At 33.3% G+C, this 16,189-nt stretch overlaps 2 protein-coding genes across 2 annotated transcripts; both read right to left on the reverse strand.

The window, feature by feature from the left end:
* Nucleotides 1-165: 165 nt before the first annotated feature.
* On the reverse strand, nucleotides 166-6,298 carry LOC133204993 (b(0,+)-type amino acid transporter 1-like). Its single transcript, XM_061340732.1, has 12 exons — nucleotides 6,184-6,298; nucleotides 5,892-5,993; nucleotides 3,809-4,048; nucleotides 3,601-3,726; nucleotides 3,423-3,519; nucleotides 3,247-3,291; nucleotides 2,686-2,809; nucleotides 2,233-2,336; nucleotides 2,045-2,141; nucleotides 1,005-1,154; nucleotides 747-915; nucleotides 166-233 (listed from the first exon to the last, which is right to left on the reverse strand). The coding sequence occupies exons 1-12, from the start codon at nucleotides 6,296-6,298 to the stop codon at nucleotides 166-168; spliced, it is 1,437 nt and encodes a 478-aa protein (XP_061196716.1).
* Nucleotides 6,299-8,909: 2,611 nt separating this feature from the next.
* On the reverse strand, nucleotides 8,910-16,151 carry LOC133205347 (b(0,+)-type amino acid transporter 1-like). Its single transcript, XM_061341140.1, has 13 exons — nucleotides 15,947-16,151; nucleotides 15,547-15,726; nucleotides 14,868-14,969; nucleotides 14,529-14,768; nucleotides 13,909-14,034; nucleotides 13,703-13,802; nucleotides 13,321-13,365; nucleotides 11,267-11,390; nucleotides 10,987-11,090; nucleotides 10,794-10,890; nucleotides 9,975-10,124; nucleotides 9,627-9,795; nucleotides 8,910-9,375 (listed from the first exon to the last, which is right to left on the reverse strand). Exons 1-13 carry the CDS (start codon nucleotides 15,975-15,977, stop codon nucleotides 9,308-9,310), a joined length of 1,536 nt encoding a protein of 511 aa, XP_061197124.1. The 5' UTR covers nucleotides 15,978-16,151; the 3' UTR covers nucleotides 8,910-9,307.
* Between the last annotated feature and the right edge of the window lie 38 nt (nucleotides 16,152-16,189).

Below are 16,189 nucleotides of genomic sequence, written 5' to 3' on the forward strand. Positions count from 1 at the left end.
TTTAAAAGCAATTCTTAAAGTTATAAATCAGTACCAGACAACATTGAATGCTTTGGACACTGAATATTATTGCAGAAGAAATCCTCCCATTTTCAGACAGGTATATAATTTTTATAATTTTATGATGTTTGATTTTCCCTTTTATTTCCTGCAATTCCTTTCTCTTCAGGTTTCCGGTTCATAAGGACAGGGAACCACTTCACAAAGTAGTTGTACTGATGTTGTTAGCAGCTCTGAAATGGATGAATTTTGTAGTCTCTCTTACAGCGATCTCTTTCTTAAAATTTTCTGACGAAGTTTTTTCATTACATATTTTCACAAAATTTCAGGAGTAAAAAGAAAATTTGAATTCGATACACTGTGTTACAATGAAAGAAGAATTCAAAGTGAGTGAAATTAATTCTGAAATACTAGAATGAAGTAAGTAGACCTGGCGCCACTTCTACTTCTACTAGGTGAACAAAAAGGAATTTAATGAAACAGTTTACAAACAACTGTTCACCTTTGATTCTTTTTCATATCGAACTTAAGTTGCAAAATCTTCACTGGGAATTAAAGAGAATGATCCGATATTTTAGCCATTAATTGATTCCATGCTCACATAAATCACTTCCTTAAAATTCATTTCATTTTACATTTGAAAAAAGTTAAAAATAATCAGAAATGAAAATTTAAAAAAATCACAATTAATATTTACTACTGACTTTCGTCATGAAATTGTAAAGAGCAGTAAATAAATTTCTTACCGAAACCTTTTATCTTCACTTTAAAGTATACAAATGGGAAGTAGAAGAAAAGCCCCGCGACGATGGACAAGAAAGCGTAGAGAAATTCAATTTGTGGATTTTCTATAAGTGGTCCAATCACAAGATATATGCAGATCAGCACAAACAACACGGGTATCACAACTGGAACCTATAACCATGATTGATAAAATAAAGAATATAAAATTGAGCCATTAAAGACTATAAATTGCCCAGTTTTACTATCACTGTGATATTAACCTTGAAGGGTCTTTCCACATGTTTCTTCGTGAAGCGGAATATGACTAGACATGACACTGTCATCCCGTACACCAGCCAGGTCGTGAAGCTCAGAAAGTCTACCAAAGATCCGATATCTCCCGGAATGACCATAAACAGCGAGATCACTATCTGTAATAGATATTTCTCATTTAGTAAGACACGTTCATAATACAGTTGAGTTAAAGGTCAAGGTCAATATTTAATGAAATATTTTCGTTATCAGAACAAGTTCAAGGCCAATATTTAATGAAATATTTTCATCGTTTTCAGAACATTACAAATGTGGAATTCTTAGTTGGAATGAATTAAAATTTAAGTACGTTATTATTAATGTTTGTTTGTTTGTATGTTGTTTAACGTCCCTCTCGAGAATTTTTCACTCATATTGAGACGCCACCACTTGCCGGTGGAGAGCTGCAAATTTTGTCATATAATCGGCACTTACGGCCATTGAGCAGTGAGGGATCTTTTTCGTGCCAGCACCTACTGCGACACGGGACCTCGGTTTATATGGTCTCATCCGAAGGACCGGTCTCCACGTCCCGCAGTGGGATTCGAACCCGTGACGTAAGGATCAACTCCTTACTCCGCGACTCTAGAGCAGACGCTCTAACCACTGCGCCACGCGGACGACCGTTATTATTAATGACCAATGGTCTGTTATGATCTTGATTCCATGTCATTATTCAAAGGTTAAGGTCGCTTGGCAATGCAATGTGGAATTTTTTGTCCAAAAACTTATAAAGAAAATAGCTAAAGAATGGCTCGAGATGTATGTATTTTTAAAACCATTTGTATGTTGTAAAGCTTTATTATTAAGAATTAGATACTGCAGTATATCGAGGTCATTTACGGTGAGGGACAGCAGTATAGTATAGCAGGGAAGATACATGGTTTTGTCCCCCAAAACATTATCTAGGTTCAATTTTGAAAATTGTATGATTAATTGCCAATAAAATAATATTTAAGGTATATATTATTATGGGAAAACAATGTACATAAAAAACACAATTTCATACCGTGAAAATAATTGATGGAAATGGTGTATAATATTTACAATGTATGTATGACAATACTTCAGGAAAGTGTCCTTCTCTTGCTGCCGCATATAGTGCTCTACAATGTAAGTTAGATTATTTTTGCTCGCCTGTTGCAACTTTGCAATCATTGAATTAGAGACACGATTAATACCCTGATAAAGAAGTACCTTCCTCCTCCAAAAAGGGCTCCATTTGCGGCACCAAATGTAGAGAACATCACAGACAATGGCATCAGCACGGAAGCCGTCCCCAGAACACGGTCACCCCATGTCTACAAAATTCACACCGGACACCAGTCTGAACAATTTGTTTTAATGAAATAATTTGAAACATTGTAAGTAAAAAAAATCAGTTAATAAAGCAGTTAGGAAGATATAATTGAAAAGCTGAAGCTTTAATTCCATTTATGGAAAAAGTTTTCAATTTCGCCAAACTTTATTTTTATAACTTGAATTTCCTTTTTCTCACTGAGGTTTTCAAATTTTCAGTTTTCAGATTCATAACCATGGCTAAGAAAAATACAGATGTGAAGTAAATTTGCAAAAATTAATGAACTTTTTACTTTAAAGCAAGAATAATCCTTCGTTATAAAGATATAACTGTTTCACACGTATACTTACAGCGGCAACTGCTGGGGAATTTACAAGCTCTGTTGAGGTCATAACTGTAAGATATGAAATGTTTACAAGCAGGTAAACAATTGTGGTGACCATCAAGCCTAGAATGTTGGTGCGAGGTAAGTCTCTGTAAAATTATAGATTGTGATTCAGATACATGTATTTGTTAAATGGAAACTTCAAAGAAGGAAACAAAGGTATTGAAAACTGAATTGTTTGGCCGGAAATCTCTTTGCCTTCTCTTTGGAAGCAAGAATCACAGAATAACTCAGAAAAAATGATTCCAATCTTTGCAATACTAACTTAAGATATGGTCTAGAGTTCTGAAGGAAAAAAAACAGTTTGTACAGGCTTATTTCATTGCTAAGACACAGTTTTCCTTTAAAGACTTCCTTATATTTGCATTCTTCCCAAAATCTATTCTTTTTGTATTCAATGCAAAAACATGAAAAAGGAAATTGAAATCTACAAAAAGGCAAAAAGAATTTTTCTGGATGTTGATATATTTCATTTATTTTTGCATAAGTTGAGAATAATCAAAGCTTGTTAGGATTAGGGACTTACTTGACTGGATTTTTCAGTTCTTCCGTCACAAAATTAAGATTTTGCCTACAACACGAAAGGATTATTTGACGGTCTATATTACATGTATGTATAAATAATGCATTATACTCTGTGCAGAATATTCACTCTGACGATATCTCTATTGCTTTCACGAATTAGTTAATTCATTCACTCACCATCCACCGTAAGCAAAGACAGCGTTGTAAAACGACATTGCAACATTGGAGGGCGAGGTCGTACCTTCAAAACTGTTTTTAAATTGAGATGTGTTTCCTGTAAGATTACGAGCAAACTTTTAATTGATAAAAAAATTTGAATTGAGTGCACTTTTTTGTCCGATTAGAGGTCATTTACCTTGCATAAGCTTGACGATTCCTCCGATGGAAATGACTGCTAGGGATGTTAGTTTTACAAAAGTAAATAGAACCTGAGTCCTTCCCGCTAACGAGGTACTGTAGCTGTTGATAACTCCCAAGGTTACTGAAAAAGGCATGGGTAAAATTATGTCAAAAATAGTAACTCAGTAATAGAAGGTTAAAGCAGATCAATTGCTAAAATTTACCAATAACGACTGCTGCCACAATCTTAATTGGGAGGACTGGGGATCCACAGTACTGGAAAAGAGTGGCCATATTTTCCCCAAATGTCAAAGCAACGACAGCTATAGAGGAGGTTCGAATGACAATAATTGATATCCAGGCATACAGGAATGCAGGTATATCTCCCAAGCCTTCTTTGATGTAGATATATTCTCCTCCCGACTTTGGTAGGATGATACCCAATTCAGCGTAAGACAACGCACCTTTAAAAAACAAAAGAAAACTATCTTCTCTCCATTCTTTAAGAAGATTCTTCTCAGGACTATTGTATTTAAAACTTTTAAAATGAGATTTTTACAGATTCAATTAGGGTCAGACGACACGTTCCTCAATAATAGATATTTTTCCTAAAGAATTTGTCATTGAAGTATTGCTACTTGAACAAGTTTCCTCACCAAAGTTAAGGTACCTTACCAGGCATTTGTGCAAGATACCAGAGTATGTTGTTTACTATATAACCCTATTGGAAATGATAGCATTGGCAATATCACAAATTTTTGGTGTCTTTATTTACTTAGACGTTTTTAAAATAATTTAGAAATCACGGGATAATGACAATATTGATTAATTTGGTGTATATTACGAAGAGATACAAAACAGATATTCGAGCAACGTGTCATCAGACCTTAAGTAACCATTACATTAAAGCTCTTTTGGCCTGCATCGTCACCGATTTTTATAAAGCTTTTCACATTATTATTTCTTGACACCAGAAACAAAAATCAATACAAATCTGGTTCCTATTAGTTTTGATTACCAAGAAAACAAACGGGAAAAGAATTTTAAAAATGAGATTTTCAACTCTTTTGAAACTTTATTAAACCTTATCAAAGACTAAGAAAAAACCGAATTACCACTTACACAAATACCGTACATTATACCAAGTAACCATTTATGCTGTGAAGAAATTCTTCGGAATATGTCTCTTAATAAGTGGTAACCATGGCTACATTATAAATATGTTAATAGCAACTGATTTTTGCCTGACATGAATTAATTTTTGGTATCAAATACTTTTACCGTAGCAAGTTTGAAAAAAAAAAATTCTCTGACTATGGTGCCATGGCTCCCATATCAGAGTTAAGGTAATTTCAGAGAATGGCCATCATATCATAGTAGCAAGGTGGGATCAATTCGTTAGCTTTTCTCTGGACAACAAGGATAAATAATTAATGTTAATAGCTCCTCCTTTTTTGAATAAATTAAATGTTTCTTTCGTTTTGCGTATAAAGATACCCGTATAATACCACATATTCTCTATCAAATACCACTTTCAAGTTTAAAGAGATAAATAATTTAACTGAAAATAGATATTGTATGACCCGAATTTTCTCTACTATTAATTATTTTTCTATGCTTCATATATTTGAATTTTAAATTTCTCATTTGAAAGTCATCAGAGATACAAAATTAAAAAAAAAGACTCTTAAAGAAGAGAGGAACAGGTTTTTATGATTTTTCACTCAAATATGTTAATAGATTGAAAACTTACGAAGGCTAACAAGACTCTAGTTTGTTTGGAAAATTAAATTATAATATTCTAAAACTTAAGTCCCTTATTATGAATATTATTTAATGTACTTTAAAATCTTTAAAGACTGTTTAAACTTGATGTATCTGTGGTGAAATTGAGATATTTTCCTACGCTCCTGTTCCGCCAAAAATATAGTCCCCGCTGTAGCTATTTAAATGTTTACCTTTTCTATCTTAAGTTATGCGATTGGGGGAAAGAAAGAACATTTCTCACATCTCAATATCAGGGACATTTATGTAAATATACTTTGAATGTTTAAATTAATCGTTAATCTGTTAAGAATCTTTCCACAATACGTGTGTTTCTGTGATTCAAGTATAGTTAAGCCTCGTTAATCCGGACCTCAATAATCTGGACACTTTATCTTCCGGACGAAATTTGTGGGGAGCAATTTATTTATATATACAGCAGTAATCCGGACGCTTCATTAATCTAAATAATATTGTCTCGGGAACACAAGCGTCCGGGTTCACAGAATATTCTAAAAAGAATATTTACTCATTAATATTTACCCATTAAAGAAATAAAGCCACTGACTGTCCAAACAACAAGACTTAAACCAACGGATCCTGTTCTCTGAAGCACACCTTTCGGGGAAATGAAAATTCCTGATCCTGAAATAGCAATACCGATATCAAAAGCATATTTCATTAAATTTGCTTTAATTAATAAAAAATGATTGGTGTATTTTTTAGATAGGCGTGTCGCAATTAAGTTATGCATCGAGTTTATACAGAATTAACACACCTTCAGTTTAATATTGTCTCCGTGTTTGTTTTTGATCGAAGAAGCGAAGAAATTTACCTATTATACTTCCGACTATGAGAGATGTCCCTCTAATCAGCCCGATATTTCTTTTCATACGGACCTTTTCAGGGATCACTGTGACCAGAGAATCCCTGCAATCTGGACTTTCCATTGTTTGTCTTTTGCGGGAACTAGTTTCAGCACCAGCATATTCTGTAATGATTTACAACGGTTATACTTGTAGATTGAATAGATATAGCCAACCATTGAATATTCCATTGAATAGATATAGCTAACATTCAATAGGTGTATTTTCATATACTGAAATTAAAAAGTGTAAACGATTTTTAGTGGGAGCATTTTTTGCCTCAATCACACACTCCTTAACTTGAATAATTTTCAACTTTAACAAGTATTCTGGTATTGTTGTACAAGCAATACTGAGCCCCGGTATTCGCGTATTTCCGTAAAAAATCAAAGCGGAACGAAAAGGGAACATTCAAGGGGCCTTTACACAGATTTGAAGTTAATATGTTCTCAAATTTTCTGTAATATATCATGACTTATATGTTGCTATAGTATTTCATACGGAAAAATAATAAAAGCGTGTTCAGAACTTCTTTTATCTTGAAATTATTGAAAGTACAAATTGAGAGACGCGTTTGATTGAAACATCCTTGCACTTTCACAAAGTAAACTTTATCCTTTATACTACAAAAAATATTAGAAATTTGGTTGTGTATTAATGAAAAATATTAAAACTCTAATCCAGAAAATCCAGAATATAAATATTAGAAAGGAAAACCAACTCATCAGTATTGTCAGTCCTTGCTCAGTGATATGTGCAAAGATTAACAAATTAAACATTAACAATAACAGAGCTCGTGCCCTGTTTACAAAAATAGATGTTTGACGTGATATTAGAAGAATGTCGTTGTCATTGAATTCTAAGAATATTCATGTAAGTTCATTTTATTTAACTACTTTTATTTTTTGAATAAGCATAGAAATGTAAATTGTAAACAATGCAACTGTGTTCAGGCCCCTTTAAGAGCTTCTAGACAAGAAATCTGGAAAAACCAAGTGGGACAGACAGACAGACGAAGCGATAGGAAACGTACATGTATAATCCCCAGTGGTAGGGGAATAATTATTATTTGCACGATTTTCAAATTATAGAATACCAAGCTATGTATATTCATACCAACCGTCAAATGCTCTGCTTTCCATCAGTTGGCTTTTTTTTCTGTTGTATACAGGGCAGACATAGGTTATGGCGCAGGAACACAAATACATAAGACTTGCATGTCTTTTTCTAATCTTATCGTAAATTTACACAGAATGTGTACATGACAGTGGGACAGAATAATAAAGTCAGACCATAGAAGATAAGGAATCTCAATTATGTTTTATAAAATCCGTTTTTTTCGTCCAATTTTAAATTTATGGTTTTCTGTCCCTTAATTCGTAACCGAATTTTAATTTGTTTAAAACGCATGTCAATATTTATGCTTTAACAAACATAAATTTTATTGTGAAAACAGCTGTTATTATCTATCTATATTTATGAATAGTTTTACAAGACTGTCATTTTCACAGGGTTCGCTTTGTGATCGGGAGGCCCAGGTTCGATTCTCGTTCGCCGCTCCACGTCAAACCTAAGACGTAAACATAGGTAGCAAACTGTTCCTTCGCCAAGAGTGAAAGTCACGGGTCTTTCGGATATGAGATGTTAAAACCAAGGTCCTGTGTCGCAGTAGGCATTGGTGCGATAAAGAACCCTCACTGTTCAGTGGCCCCGAGTGCCGACTATGTCTTTTGAAACCCTTCAACGGGTATATGGTGATGTCTCTATACGAGTGAAAAATTCTCGAAAGGGTTTAAACCATCATACAATCAATCAATCAATCAGTCAATAATCTTCTCAGCCTAAACCTGAGGTGAAGGTAGCAAAATCAAAATGGCAGGAAGATTTATGCTGTTTGCCATCATTGCCATGTCATTTTATGAATAATCAGACGAGAGAATATAATACTTAGTATGGCCGATACTATTATAAAGTGTATGTATACTAGGGATGTCAACGAATAGTCGACTATCTAAATGTTTAAAGACTGAAAATATACAGATATATTTATAAAAACATATTTATTTAGGATTTTAAATTCTCACAAAATATGTACAAATGATAAAATATAAGACGGAAGAAGTGAAAAAACAATATATGAGCATTGATATATATGTTTTAAGTACATGTATTTGATCATATATATTAATATAGATTTATTACATACTTAGTAATAAATAAGGTTTTTTTGCATATACGATATTCTTGACGTCACAGTAGCTGTGTCAGCCTCCAGGGCTGATTGGGATTCTGCAGGGCAGATTTGGACAGAATCCGCAGATTTGGATCTACAGGACTGATACGGATTTATATCACATCCTTTATAGATTAAACCTTTGTGATATTGTGATGATACACATATTTTTTGTCCACATTCTCTTAGTTTTAAATTACTGTATAAAAATGATTTTTATTTACTTGTATTTGCTCAAGTAGTTATGTGCTGTATCTTATTACTAAGCATGCACTAAAAAAAATAAAAGCGTAAACTTGGCTGATATTGGAGTCTCGGGCTTATACAGGATGCGATATTGAAAAGGATATGTATTATTCATATTTAAACACTTGCATTAACTTTTCATTCATCAACATGAAAAAAAATCTTCATTGCTGAAATGTAAGTAAATGGAAAATCATCAAAAAGAAAATGTTAATTAAAACCTAGATATAAGTATTTACTCAAAAAATGTTTGATTTTATATCCCATTATTCATTTAGACAGTTTAAAAACCATTTGTATATATAAAAGTAAACAATTTATCTACATTCTTTCATCTCTGTGCATAATAACTCCTTTGATATTTTTTCTATTGGCCCAGCACCTGTAGTTTTTATTGCTTTTGGAGACAATCTAGTTGAATCATTGGTGATCCAGTGCAATACATGTTAAATTTTATAATTCAAAATTTCCGACAATGTAAACATATTATTTTTAAAGTTGTAGATAATCCATTGCAATAATATTGCTCATTTAAAGCAAAAAGCAAGTCTGTAAAAAGTTGAACAAAGAATGCAATGCACATAAATATGGTCTCTGATTTTTTAACCGTGCTTTCAGTTTTCTGGTTCGTATGGACTGGGGACCACCTCACAAAGCAATTGTACACCCGTTGTTAATCCCTCTGAAATTATAACAAATGATTTGTTCTAAATTCAGATTTCAGATACCACAAAGAAATGTTGTTGCAAAGAGAGAGTTTGGTCTTTTTTTTGTTCATAAAAACGGATTTTCGAAAATATATCATAAATAAATCTTTAGAAGAAAAAATACTTTGTAAAAGAATTTCAAACAAAATGTTGTCATCCAAGCCACAGATTACAGGAATTACGATTCGAATGGTGATGACATATGAAAATACTGCTCAGATCTTACCAAATCCTTTAATTTTGAGCTTGAAGTAGACGAAAGGGAAATAAAATAAGAGTCCTCCAATTATGAATAGGAACGCATATAGGAGTTCAATTTGTGGATCTTCTATGATTGGTCCAATAACAAGGTAAATAGCTATCAGCACAAAGAGTATGGGGATCACAATAGGAACCTTTAAATATAATCCAATACAAATTATCAAGTAGGAAAATTACATATTAAAATTAGTTTAAGTTACAATTAATTTCACTTTTACTCATTAAAGATCATTCTGCAATTCTGCAAAATATTTTAGAAATCTTTCGACTACCTTTTCTCATTGATTTGTGAGTACTACTTTAAATGTTTTACCTTGATAGGTCTCTCTACATCTTTCTTTGTGAAGCGGAAGATGATGAGGCACGTGACAGTCAGACCATAAAACAACCAGGCGGAAAAACTAAAGAAGTCTACCAGCGACCCAATGTTTCCAGGAATTATCATAATCAAAGAAATCACAATCTAAAACAAGTGATGATTAATTTGTTTTAATTTATTGTATATTTCACCAGAAAAAGACATTAATGGTAATCTAACAAACAAGGCTTTATGATAAACGTGATAACTTTAACTTTTCAATCGTCAGCTTCCCTTTCTTATGCAGCAATATACCACCTGCATATGGGGGTGTATATCTCTCAGTTGATTCGATACGCAAGAGCATGCTCTACGTATGAACAATTTCTCAAAAGAGGTAAGTTATTGACAAACACGACAGTTGATGAAACAAAAATATCAACAGTCTCGTTTAAAGTCATCATTTCGTAAGTTCTATGGTGAATACGATGACATTGTCAGCAAATACAATCTATCATTAAGTCATATGCTGAGAGACTTTTTTCATACTCATTGTTAGGCCATTATTTACACACTGAATTGTCGAAGGATTTTTCCGTTATTTACCGATCATGACAAGGAGCACACGATGGGTGTAACCGGTCGGCAGGGGAAGCTCACTCCTCCATGGCACCTAATCCCACCTCTGTTTTTAGAGGTCCGTGTTTGTTCTGGACTTCGAGCTTGAATACTGTCCGTTATCTCCATATTCCATTTAAGTGAATCCAAATTACCTTTTCAGCAACGAAAAGAAAAATAAAATCACAGCCACACTGTAAATGTACTGTTACTTACTGTGAATATCACCGAGGGAAATGGCGTGTAATATTTACAATGTACGTATGACAACATCTCTGGAAGGTGCCCCTCTCTCCCAGCTACATACACAACTCTTAATAGTGCAAGAAATTAATTATTCCTTAAGAAAACCAAGAAAATACATACATTAGTCAACTCTTTCATTTATTAAACTGCACGATTATTATACCTTCCACCTCCAAACAATGTTCCATTTGCAGCACCAAACGTAGAGAACAACACGGCTATTGGCATCAGTGCAGCAGCACCTCCCAGAACGCGGTCACCCCAGGTCTGCAGAAACACGAATATACATTGTATTATTATAACCTTCAGACAATATAATATTTTTAAATATTACAGAAATTTTAACATTTAAAGATTAAGAGTAATCAAAACAAACATAAGATTCACAAATTACAATGTTTTCAGACACAACTGTACGACAATAATAGATACTAGATACGCACCACAGCAACAGCTGATGAGTTCAGAAGCTCTGTGGAAGTCATGACAGTGAGATATGAAATGTTGACCAATAGATATATTATGGTGGTGATCATCACACCCAAGACGTTAGCTCGAGGAAGGTTTCTATATACAGAAGAAATTATTAGAAACGAATAGAAGAAGGGAAAATAAAGTGAGCAAGATACTTCTTGGAAATTTGCTCCCAAACATCGCCAATTCAAAACAGAGACATATCTTCTTACAAAATTCTTGACCAAACCTTAAAATCTCGGTGCCTTTTACACCATCTAAATAACCAATGGTCATGGTTATAACAAATCCTTTGATCATAAGTTACCCGTAGGCAAAGCATGAGATTTTCGCATTCTTCAATGAATTGTGAAGATAACAAACAGAAATCATGCTCTAAAGTCGATCCAATGAAACAATACAAATTGGGAGCAGAACAAACACGGGCATCTGAAAATATCAGAGGTGGGACCAAGTGCTCAGTAGGTGTATGCAACCCCCTGTCAATCGGTCACATCCGACGTATGCCCTTCGACATGATCGGGTAAACGGAGAAAGTCGTAGTAAATTCGGTATGAAAATAAGGGACTAATAATTTGTATGAAAGATTCAACCAAGACTGTACTTGCAAACAAGGTCATTGTATCGACCATGGAATTTTTAAAATGTGGACTTTCAACAATTGTAAAAACTCTTGTATCATCAACTTATCTGGCAGTAGTCTGCCTCGTTTAAGAAATTGTTCATATGTTGAACATACTCTTGCATATCGAATTCACTAGGAGGTATAAACCCCATATGTAGGTGATTATGGCTCACTGATATATAAATAAGGAAAGATTGCGATAGAAAATGTCCTTCTCTAATAAAATATCTAAATATGAAGCAGATGTGTCAGACTCCTTGTTATCTTTAATTCCGAGTTCAATGAGATATATCGAATCAACGTATGGTTGAAAATAAATATTGTTAATTGATAAAACATCATCGATATATCCCAATGTCGAATTGAAGGCCACAGACTTGGACTTCTTCTTTTCATGTAGAAGTTTATGAATTAAATTATGCTTCAAAAGAAGACAGAAACAGATCTGCTAATAATTGGACACATTTACAAGCCATGGAAATTCTAATATATAGTTGGAAAATTGGTCTCCAAAGACTACATAGATATTGTCAATGAGGAACTCATCTTTTACGGATCTATTTCATAATCTTTTTGAAAGCAACTTCAAAATACAGATTACTTGTGCCTAAAATCAGAATGGTTTTAAATAAAATAAGTTTGTAAATGAATGACAAGATGCAAGTTCCATTCTTATTAAAGAAGCAGGTGTCTATGATGTCAAAAAGCCTGGTCTTTAATTTGTCGAGGGTGAATGGTTGTATAATATGTTGAAAACTCAAATGATTTAATGCAATTGATTTTGGGAATTTTTTAATTTCAAATTTTCTCCAAGTTCTTTAAGTTGGAGTTTTTAAGTATCCACGTCTGATTAATGACACTTCTTGCATATGCTGTTTTACAGTACTGCTGAGGCTTCTCCTTTCACTGGTGTTGATATTTTTAAGAGGAATAAGGAAATATTAGATATATTAGACTTCCAATCCATAAATAGGTAAACTTTTCTAAATTTTAAACATTTTGGTTTAGATCATAAGATAGTGTTGTTTCTCCCTTACAAGGTTATGCATAGACGAGAATTTTACACTTCAGTTATAACTCGTATGACCTTGCTCACATGACAATGGTTCAAGGTCAAGACACAATATTTAGACATAAATTACCATATGACTGAATATGATGCCCCTCTTGTTTCCTTCGAAAGAGCAAGCAAGGTTAAATCTACAGACAGAAATAAAGGGGAAAAAAACCCAGATACTAAAAGGAATGCATGTATGAATACAACTGAGAAAAACTGCAGAGTTAGAAATATGACGCCGATATTTTAATTTCATGACTCAGACTAAAGTTGCAAATGAGGTGAGTGTTGAATTGCATAACTTTGATAGTGCATAAATTCTTCATTAATATCCTACGTACTTAGCTGGATTTTTTATTTCTTCTGTAACATAATTCAGGTTATTCCTGTAAAACAAAGGAAACATTCTAAACTGAATTGTTTTATGATTATATTCATATGTGTATTATGCTTTGCATTTCTGCACGGCAAGTAAACTAATTTCATGATGTAAATTTGGAATTCACTGGGGGAAGTGCAGAAATTACAATGTATATAAATGTATTTACCTCCACAACGAAAAATCAAAAATTTAAAGCATAACCCGAGGAAACAAGTTATAATAAGGAGTTTACAATTATAATCCTTATTAATGCTAAGTAAATAGAAAGCGTTGGGTAAACAATTTTATGTCTAAAGAGAAATTAAGCTAAGAAACTTCAATTTAAAAGCGTTCATGCTTACCAGCCATCGTAAGCCCATAGAGCGTTATAAAACGCTAGAGCAATACTGGAGGGGGAGGTCGTTGTACCATCAAAACTGTTTTCAAATTGAGATGTGTTCCCTATGTAGGAACAAAAGAAGATGTAATTCTTTCTAGTAACTCAGTCGTGTAGACTACACAAAGTAATGTTTTATTCAAAGTGTTCATGTTCAAAAACAGATGGTACCTTGAATGAGTTTGACGATGCCTCCTACCACAATGACAACAAGAGCAAGTAGTTTCACAGCTGTGAAGAAGACCTGGGTTCTTCCGGCCAGAGTTGTACTGTAACTGTTAATGACTCCAAGGGATACTATCAAGGATATTGCTTATTTAAACAATAAAATGCTTTCTTTGGTTGTTAGTATGGGAATTAATGTCGCAGCTGTTGCAGAAAAAATACATAACCCGCGTAAGCAGGTTATGTGTATTTTCTCTGCAATAGCTGCGACGTTAATTCCCGCACTATCAAACAAAGAAGAACATTTTATTGTTTATATTTACATCTTTGTAAAAAAAAATATTCAAAGTAAATTAAGTATGTTAAATATTGTATTATAGATGTGTATGTAATTGTATGCATAATTGATCGAATAGCCGTTGCTTAAGAAATCTATGCAGGTGGCTTTCTTAGTTTTGCTTACTGACTGATTAACAGCAATGGTTTTTATAAGAAATAAAGGAAATAATATTCAGTGGATGTAAATATTTATAGATGAAAGAAAGTAAAATATAACTAATAATATTTTTAAGGTAAATTAGATAACAACATTGAATCAAATCAAAAAGTAGATGTAAAGGACAAACCAATGGCAAGAGCAGCAACAATTTTCATAGGGATGACTGGTGATCCACAATACGGGAAAAAAGTAGCCATGTATTCACCAAAAGTCAAACAAATAATAGCCATGGAGGAAGTCCTGACCACCATCACAGATGTCCATGCGAACAGAAAAGCGGGAATATCTCCCAGCGCCTCCTTAATATACACATATTCCCCACCTGATTTTCTTATGACAGTTCCCAACTCAGCGTACGACAATGAACCTGATAGGTGAATGAAATTAACAGAGTGGAGTACTATAGTATTTGGGTTGTTAACTAAGCCTAGTAGTTTAAATTTGAGAAAACTAATAAAACTTATACCAAGCAAGGCCAAGAATCCACTCGCTACCCAGACAACAAGGCTTAGTCCGACAGATCCTGTCCTGTCTAGCACACTTTTGGGTGATATGAAAATTCCGGAGCCTACAAGCAATTATAACAAATTTCATTATTCTTTTTTTGTACTTTAGAATATTTTTTTAATTTTAACAAAAATGTTTTTGACATGATTTAAAAGTGTCAATGAATATGATTGCTTGTGCAATATCATACATGCATGAAACACAAAAATTGGAATAATTGCGAAAATCATATCATATTTATTAAATCTATATTATAAACGTTCAAAATAAAGTTTTAAAGAATTGTTAACCTTGTTATTGTAAGCAAAGCACACATTATTTTCCTTAAAGTGAACATACTTTCACCTGTGTACCATCAATGATGATTAAAAACAGTCTATCAGTATTAAAATGAAAATAGCAATAGGTTTTTGATATATGTAAAGGATCCTGTTTTATAATAACCAAATAAAGTAAACTTTATGTAATACTTTTCATGATATAATCAAACAGAACTAAAATTGTGACATTAAAAAGAGTCAAGTAGATGATCATCAGCCTACAATTTCTCTGTTGCCACGCAACCCTCGTATGCTGTTATTTATTACCTTCTAGTAACGTTAGATTGTTTTCGTGTCATATGTCGACTGTTATTTTACCTATGATGGTGCCTACTATCAGAGATGTTCCGCTTATGAGTCCGACATTTTTCTTCATACGGACCCTCTCGGGTACTATACTGACTTCACTAACATCTTGCGACTCTGTGCTGTCCGTAAGGTATCTTTTTCGGGTACCATTTTCAACTGGACGGCTAATTCCTCCGTTCGTTTCAGAATCTATCACGTTTAATTAAAAAAAAAACTTTTTTAAGATATCTCAATAACGTAAGGCTAAATTTTTATTTTTATTTATTTATTTTTTTTTTTTACATGTTTATTAGATTGAATTTATTGAAAACATCATTTTTTTATGTCAACTATCCTACTTCGTCACAGACTGTGAAAATAAACATAATTATGCTGATTGAGAACAATTCTGGTTTGTAATTTTACTTACCTTCAATGGTTTCATATGCGTTATTTTCCATGTTTAAAGAATTCCTTTATGAAGCTCTTTACATACTGCGTTGAAGACGATTTGTTTTTACTTCTTAGGAACTCGGCATGTCTGATTTGTGGTGTCTTATCAGCATTCCGTGCAGAATGAGGTGACAGTGTTGAATGAACCCACGTACCCACCCCGGATAAGTAGGTCCTCGACGAATTTTTAACATTTTCATTGATCTTGTACATCGTTGTT

Source organism: Saccostrea echinata, unplaced genomic scaffold (assembly GCF_033153115.1).
Source record: "Saccostrea echinata isolate AGI-Se365-2 ecotype Australia unplaced genomic scaffold, CSIRO_AGI_Sech_v1 ptg000054l, whole genome shotgun sequence".
Taxonomy (NCBI): Eukaryota; Metazoa; Mollusca; class Bivalvia; order Ostreida; family Ostreidae; genus Saccostrea; species Saccostrea echinata.

Coding starts and splice junctions, on each gene's coding strand:
- LOC133205347 (XM_061341140.1), bottom strand. CDS start 15,977: ATGGAAAATAACGCATATGAAACCATTGAAG. Junction 15,727..15,946: donor CGCATATGAAACCATTGAAG/GTAAGTAAAATT, acceptor TAAACGTGATAG/ATTCTGAAACGAACGGAGGA. Junction 11,391..13,320: donor GAAATAAAAAATCCAGCTAA/GTACGTAGGATA, acceptor TTCTGTATATAG/AAACCTTCCTCGAGCTAACG.
- LOC133204993 (XM_061340732.1), bottom strand. CDS start 6,298: ATGGAAAGTCCAGATTGCAGGGATTCTCTGGTCACAGTGATCCCTGAA. Junction 4,049..5,891: donor TGGCTTTATTTCTTTAATGG/GTAAATATTAAT, acceptor TGTTTTTTAAAG/GTGCGTTGTCTTACGCTGAA. Junction 1,155..2,044: donor TTCCATCAATTATTTTCACG/GTATGAAATTGT, acceptor TATCTATTACAG/ATAGTGATCTCGCTGTTTAT.